Below are 7,864 nucleotides of genomic sequence, written 5' to 3'. Positions count from 1 at the left end.
TTGGGACAGCTATACTAGTAGTACTAGTATAAATAGGCATAGTACGCCATGTAAAAGGCCAGGTTATATTTTTGAAAATAAATATAATGTATTTTTAGTATAGACACCCGTATCGAGTTTTGGGGGAAGCTGTTTAAAAATCCTTAAGTTTTGAAGGAAGCTTTAGAAAACCTCTTTGTTGCGATTTCTGTGAGGAAATTGTTTTGCGTCTGAGTACCGTCGTCGAGATTGGTTTTCTCATGCTGGACCGTAAGGTTCAATCCCTCTATTTCTCGTACATCGCGTGCGCGGGCGAAAGGTTACTATTGCTGAAGGAGGACTGTCGTGAAAGGTCGGGACGCAACAACAATCGGATCTCGCCACGAGGTTTGGTCTACATCAGATGTTATAGGCAACTTCTTAATATGGTAGACAACCAGGACAAATATGCTTTTTACAAAACATGGACAAGACAAATATGCTTTTTATAAAACATGGATAGGCGATAATAGGATCACATACGCGTAATGTATGTTGTATGCACCTTCGTAACGGGAGTTTCCTCATTTAGTGCCGAAAGTTGCCTCAATGTAATGCCAAAGCTGCCTACAATGATGCTCAGTTGTCTATATACGGTGAAAATTTGTCTCATGGTTTCTATGTCGTCTATAATATACTTGTTAGGTAAATTCACTGGTACATATGATACAAGAAAGTTGCTTCTATTTAGCACTAAAGTTGACTAATCTAGAGCCAAACTTGCTTTTAAAAAATCATTAAAACATATTCATATGGGATCTAATTTTAAAGAGCTCATCGCGAGAAACCTAACAATGAAAACGAATCTTTGTTCTGACTCCCGTTTAAAAAGTTGTAGCTTTTCAAAATAAATGAGATGAAATACAGTGGAATGACATGAACACATGCATGTAGTTAATCCTTACCCCTAACCTTGTGCACTACCAACACTACCACGCGGTTCCTGCCAGAGTCACATGTACGACATTGGACAGCAACGTGAGGGTGCGCTCGTTTCAACGAAATAGTGCAGCTACATTATTAAGCATTTGAGGTGCTTTGTTTAGATATAGAAATAAAAACCATGTTGTATGTTAGGGTTTGAAATTAGCTCGTGAACTAACTGTGCATGGCTCTCTGTTGAGGGATGGCAATCGTGAGATGTGAGTTTGCCATCTGCCACAGTTTGTACTTAACATGTGGTTTTCCTTGCAAAAAAAAAGAAAAAAAGAAAAAAAAAAGAAAAAATATCCAGAACTCGGTTCTGGTGGCCAAATATGTGTCAAACGAGTATAAAATTGGGTCATCTATTTTGGAACGGAGAGAATACAACTTAAGAGAACTGACAGTTCCGTGATGCAAAATGACAGAAGTGATGCCAGGATGCAGGATGCTTCAAATGATTGAATCTGTTTAAGTGAATCTCATACAGGGAAAATGCCCATTAAATAAGATTGCAAAGTGAGAAAAAAATATCAAAAAAATGCCAAAAGGCTGAAACATGAAACTGTGGTCCTACTACTGATATAAATATTTACAAGGGAAAACTGGAAAATTGTGAAGTTAATCTGCATTTCACTCCGTGAGGTGCATAATTTCAGCTCTTATGTGGCTTGAACAGACGTCCCTTTGGCAAATAGTAATGACTGATATCATGGATTTGCAGTACTGTCCTTTCCAGTTCAATCAAAACTCAAGGATTCTTATCTGCTTTAGTTCCAAAACGAGGCAAATACACAACCAGCTTCCTCTGAAAGTCCTCGTCAAAATCGCCGAGGGCTTCCTCTTTGCGGTTCAGGTGATCTGGATGCAGAAATGTGTGGATGAAGTTTATCTCCAGCATGATTCCTGAACTGCTTCACAGCACCATTATGTTCATATGGTTTGACAGTTCCATATCTATCATTACATCTTTTATCATCACCATTCCCATCATGCTTATTTCCCCTTTTGAAGTCACGTGGGCGGTGGAATTCTCGAGATCTTGACCGTCCTTGGGAATCCATTAAATCGAACATGTCATTTCTTGAGGTGATTCTCAGAGGTGGGCTCCTCCGAGAATACCGTTTCTTGTGATAAGAAATATCTAGTGTTGAGCAGCTCCTTCCTTCAACCCATGTTGAATCATGTTGAGAGTAAGTGGAATTTATTGATGGACTACCACGCATAACTCGATCATTGAATCGATGTTGTCTTTGAGGTGAAGTCATTCTACCAATTCTAACTTCAGTCATGTAATTAGGAGATCTACTATGCCTCCGTATACTTGAGCCTCCGTTGGATGTCCAAGCATGTGGTGATCGAGATCTAGATCCTGAAGGAGATCTGCTGTGAGCACGTGACAGGTCGAGTGAGGCTCTATGCGCTGGGAACCTCCGTTGTCTATTAGACAGTGAGCTATGAACTGAACTCAAATTTTCATCAATGGCATGATCTTTATCGATCTGAGGACCATATCGACCAGACCGGTTGCCACTAGCACCAAAGCATCGTTCTGGAGGTGCTTCCCTAGCATGTGCAGGTTCTCTGGACAACCCACCACTTCCATCTCTGTCAACTGGGGAACACCGTCTAGACAAAGGGTGATAGAAGCTACTTTTGTTTCTCATCCTTCTAGACATGGTACTTGTATTTGCTGCATCAACAGCTCTTACCAAAGTGCCATCAGCTGCAACAACAAAGCCACTGCTCTCCATCTTTGCAACAGCAGCTTCAGCAGCATTTCTTGGACCAGCTGGGCCATAATTATTATAATCAGGTGATCTTCGCTGGGTAGAACGAGAACTATTTGAATTTTCAGCCCACTGCTCCCCTCGGATGTTTGCTTGAACATGCCGAGATGCTCCACCCCTGCCATGTGGCCTATCAACAGACCTTTCAGCTTTTGAGCCAGAACCATAGCCATCATCAGATCTGGATTAAAGAAGAGAGTATGCGGCATTAGTCACTAGGATTACGATACTGCACAAACAAGGATTTAATTATGTGTAAGATGACAGCTAAACATATTAACTCAAATTTACCTGCAGTGCTCATTTCTGTGGGGTCTGTCAAATGATCTTAGCCGATCAAGTCGTGATTGCACGTCTCTATTTGGTAATCCCATTGGTCGAAATGATTCACAGGCTTCAGCTGCCTCTAATGTACCTAAAACACACAGGTTAGAAGAATCAACTCTGTCTCTTGAATCTTCTCGAGAGAGCCTCTGATCTTCAGGCAACATATCCCATCCCACGGGCTTTGATCTGATATTCAATGGATCCTCACCTAAACCATCACCACCCCTTTCAGACTGGCTAACGGTCCCAGCAGATCGAGCTATTGTAAGGTCTAGGTTGTCATACATTCGAGTCTCATTTTTCATATTCACATGAATGCTCCGAGCACTTGCAGCACACATCATTCCAGATCCACCATCCAAGCAGTTACTTGACCATGAGCGCTTCAATGAGACAGGAGAAACATCACAATCTTCCTTCCTGGATAATGTTCCATTGTAATTAGCAACTGGCATAACCATATTGTTTGAAACAGAGCCAACAGGTACATGATGAATGTCTGGGGCAGCTTTTTCATCCTTGTAATCTGATACCTGATAATTAGCACATTTAACTTCTTCATAAATGTCATCGGCCCAATAACGGTCACCAGATTCCCTAAGCTCCCCATCCTCATACTGAGAATCATCTTCCTCGACGTCAACTTTTCCGGTCACAGAAAGATCTTTGCTAAAACGAGACGTGTCTGTCCGATAGCAGTGTTCAAGGCAATTATTTGATGTGACCTTCTGAAGATCATGTTTGTAACCACTTGGTTGGCTTTGTGCTCTAGATTTTGAATCCACAATATTGTCCATGTCAGTATCTGCTTGTTTAGAGCACTCTGAATTGAGACCATGAGCATGAATATCACTGGTGATGTAACATGTTTCTGCACTGGTAGCGTTGGCACAAGCAAGTAAACGATTTCTGTAATCGATTGTTGCATCCACACCACCCTCTATATGTGCATAGGACATGACGCAATCAGAAGTGCGTAGGTTATCCTCTGGATGAGAATCAGGGAGGTCGGAATCATTGTCTGCATCTCCAACTTTCTTGTCAACGCACAATACGTCAGTGTCATGTTCAGCCTTCTCATTGACGGACTGATCAATTTTACTAGTTCCTGAATCAACATCCAAAAGTTCATGGTTTTTAAATTCAGATATGCTCTGTAGTGAAGCCTGCCCAAGTTTATCATCGCTCCACCCAGCGTCAGTAAAACTTTTACTGGAAACTGTTGCAATATTTGTGCTTTCCTCAGAAACTAATCTGCTTGTCATAGGCTTCACTCTGGAGCCCAGAACACTTGTTTGAATTGAACTACCTCCAGCATGAGCATCCTCAGAAGTCAAGTGAGACAAACCTTCACAATCAAGGGGTGAAATGTGTGACACATCAAGTTTCTCCACATTTGCAGCAAATGCGAAATGTTCCTGAGTAAGAGACAGAGAACTCAAGTCTGGATTAGATCCGATATGCAATGCCACATTAGAAACATAACTACTCTTCTGCAGATCAAGCAAATTGTTTGTTTCGGCAGAGGAATCATTTCCATCTAAACATTCGGATTCCAATAGCTGAACTTTCGGGGGAGACCGACTGCACAAAGGATGAAATGAACCATCACCTGAGAAATCACTTTCACCCTTTGTGTTACCATCTTTTGCTGCATCAGCCACGTGAATTTTATCAACAGAATGACGAACTATGACCTCAGCAACTGTTGACTGAGAAAGATCCCGACACACCTGTGATTTGTTCATCTCCTTTTGAGCATCATTACAATCACTTACAGAAGCTACAGGATCAGGACCAACCATATCATGATTATCATCATCACCACAATGGGTGTCCCACGCCTCCATCGCAATGTTAAGATCCCAGTGCAGTCTAGAATCATGAGCCGCATTGGAATGCTTGGTGTGCACAACTGTATCTCCAAAGCAGCCTACTGATTTGCCTGGATTGCTTGAGTTAGTTAACATGGTAACATCCGAAGATTTAGCATCAGAAACAGATGAAAAAATATCAGTTTTGTTTGCATTGCTCAACAAAGAATAAAGTGCAGTATTACCCTCCAGAGCAGCTGCAAATCCAACAAGATTCTCTGGACCATTTAATGTTGTGGGGAACAAGGGCTTCATGTCAGGAGCAGACTCAGAGCTATTTGATGTAGTGGGAAACAAAGGCCTCATGTCAGGAGCAGTTTCAGATAATTTCAGGGCCCTGTCTGGGATATTTAGCTTATCCCCCTTAATTTCATGTAGAGGATCCAACAGTGAACTGCCAGAGATAATTTCTGGCTTTCTTTCATCAAGAGAGCAGGCTGACTTCGAGCATTCACCATTTAACTTAGCAACATCCATCTCACTTTCACAGGCAGCAGCAGCCAGTATTGATATACCAGAAAAATCAGCAGCTTCAAGAGGTCCTCTCTTTTCTTCCATGTGCTTGCCTCCTAGTGTTTTAACCTTGCGATGCTCGCCATATGATGAAATGCCTCCACCAGATCTGCTCGGTATTTTTTCATAAGGATCCACTAGCAGTGGGGTGGATGGAGGTGATGGAGAACAATCCATATGAACTCTTCTCTTTTTTATTGGAACATTTTCCATGGGATCACCAAAGCGCCGACCAAGAATAGATACCCCAAGCTGCAGACGGATAATTAAATAGTCAAGAATATATTCATTAAATGGGGCAATTGACTCTCATTTCACCGTATTCTCAAGGAGGAAATAAATACCTTCTCAGATTCAGAGGCTGAATCCTCTTCTTGAGCCACTTCTAGACTCATGGGATTGCCACATGCATAGAAAGATCTAATTTCATCCTTCAATCTGTCTCCTCCAGAAAAGGTCCTTGCTCTCCTTGCAGCTCTTTGCCTTCTGTTTACAGTCTTCCATCTCACCTCAGGATCTATAGGTCTGGGGAGCTCCAAGCCGCTGGTGTTAAGGTTGCTGCTACACGATGGCCCACCTCTGTCCACTGTTGATTTGCCACCACAGCTTTTGCAGGTCATCATAATATTTCTGGTATTAGGATTATGAAGTGACGAGGACCTTCTAGTACAACTGCACACTCGAATCTGGCAAGAGAATCGAACAGCAGAAGTTAGAAATCAAAGATGAGGCAAAACATAGATATTTATAGCAAACTCAAGACAATGGCAAGCTTTTAGCACGGCGCAAAGTGCTGGAAAATCACGTGCATACCATCAAATCAGATCGCGTTCCTCCTGTTTGAGTAGAAACAGAAGATGGGTTCACATCAATCCCATGCTTAAATCCAATAGATCCCTCGATACCCTCTGGAAAACAAAAACAACAGAAGGTTGTTGTTGAGCACCATACCACCAATGCTTAGGATACTGTTCGAAGAATAATAGTGTGACAGTCCACAGAGTATGCACATAAGCAAGAGTTAAAAAGTAAAGAGGATTCCTCAGCAATGCCACTGCCCCCCTGGGCAACCATCAACAGCCACTTCCTTGAACCAAATCAGCGCTAAATTAAGGAAAACATTGAGTTTCTGAGTCAGTTTTCAGTGGCAAAATAAGAAACTTTGAGCTTCCGACCAGGCTACAAACAAGCACATTTGTCCTGCAGCACCAACAGCACGCCAGAAGCTAAACTATGTGGTTTCTCCTGCCAGGACTGAACACCCTTGGTACCAGAAGAAGACCACCACAAGTCTAGTCAACTGCCTTCATCCTTTCATTGGCCTCCTCCGCCGCATAGAGAACCACAGCAAGCGGGTAGATCTGAAAGATGAGGAATTTCCGAGGAGAACCTGTCGCTGCCAGATGCACAGAAAGGATAAACAAGAGCTACAGGCCCCAGATTGACCTGAGACAAACTGCGCTGCCAGAAGTCCAAAATCCTCGGACAAAGCAGATCTAATACCCGAACGGCGAGAACATGTCCTCCATCCGTAGCTCGTGGCGGAACCAGCAAGAAACAGCGTGGTCACCGTGGCGGCGGCCGCCGCCAGACCCAAGCTGACCTGTAAAACCGACCTGATCCGGGCGGCAGGGGAGCTAGCAAAGCAGCAGGTAGAGAGACTAGTGAGATTTCTAAGATCTAGGGTTTCGTATACCTTTTGTTCCAGACTTCCTCATCAAACACAGCACCGCCGCCTCCGGCTGCCTCCGCTCTCCGTCCTGCGCGTGTGTGCGTGCGTGGGTGCGCGCACCGCTCAGCTAGAATCCAAACCCTTCCTTCCCATTCGCTCCGTTCCCTTGGTGGCTGGATTCTTTGCGTGCGCTGCGGCTGGAAGAAATTCCCCGCTACTTTTCGACCCTTTTCACCCTGCCTGCCTGGTCAGGCACGCGACGAAACGATCGGCGGTGACTCCCGACTGCCCTTGCCTGCGCCCAAAGTGGCCTGGCCGTGGCCGTCGCCACGGCTGCTCCAGACTTCTCTATTGGGCCTTCTACTTCGCCGCCTGCGGAGGGTGGGAGGAGAAGACGAAGACCATAATATTTTTTCAGTGATTTTGGAGGGCCGTCCAATTAATACTCGATTTCCTCCCGTTTGGTGGGTATAAGGACACGTATCCGGGTTGGATGGACCGGATTACCCCTGGAGCCTTTCCGGAGATGGACGTTGGGCTATATAACAAATACTTCCTCGGGTTTATTAGGCCCCCAACCAAAATATAGGTATCAAGATAAATGATCAATTTTTGGAGTAAGTGTTGTTTTTTCGGTTTTCATGCGTGATTTACTGCCCAAAGCAAACCGCTTCACGCGCATGCAACCTAGGCTCAGTTAGTTTTCTTGTCGCTTTCGAACAAGGCGCCAGCTCGCGCGCGCTCGGTCG

The 7,864-nt window shown here is 43.9% G+C and overlaps 1 protein-coding gene across 2 annotated transcripts; it reads right to left on the bottom strand.

Annotated features, from left to right (window-relative positions):
- Nucleotides 1–1,370: 1,370 nt before the first annotated feature.
- On the bottom strand, nucleotides 1,371–7,546 carry LOC125518518 (uncharacterized). Of its 2 annotated transcripts, XM_048683339.2 has the most exons (6): nucleotides 7,140–7,546; nucleotides 6,257–6,351; nucleotides 5,788–6,129; nucleotides 5,116–5,695; nucleotides 3,021–5,001; nucleotides 1,371–2,910 (listed from the first exon to the last, which is right to left on the bottom strand). In XM_048683339.2, exons 1-6 carry the CDS (start codon nucleotides 7,159–7,161, stop codon nucleotides 1,761–1,763), a joined length of 4,170 nt encoding a protein of 1,389 aa, XP_048539296.2. In that variant the 5' UTR covers nucleotides 7,162–7,546; the 3' UTR covers nucleotides 1,371–1,760. The 2 variants fall into 2 exon arrangements, with proteins under 2 accessions (XP_048539296.2, XP_048539295.2); XM_048683338.2 differs by having other exon boundaries at nucleotides 3,021–5,695.
- Nucleotides 7,547–7,864: the final 318 nt, after the last annotated feature.

This window comes from Triticum urartu, chromosome 7A, assembly GCF_056163025.1.
Source record: "Triticum urartu cultivar PI428250 chromosome 7A, HENAU_Tu73, whole genome shotgun sequence".
NCBI classification, from domain to species: Eukaryota; Viridiplantae; Streptophyta; class Magnoliopsida; order Poales; family Poaceae; genus Triticum; species Triticum urartu.
This window is presented reverse-complemented; position numbering and strand designations above follow the sequence as displayed.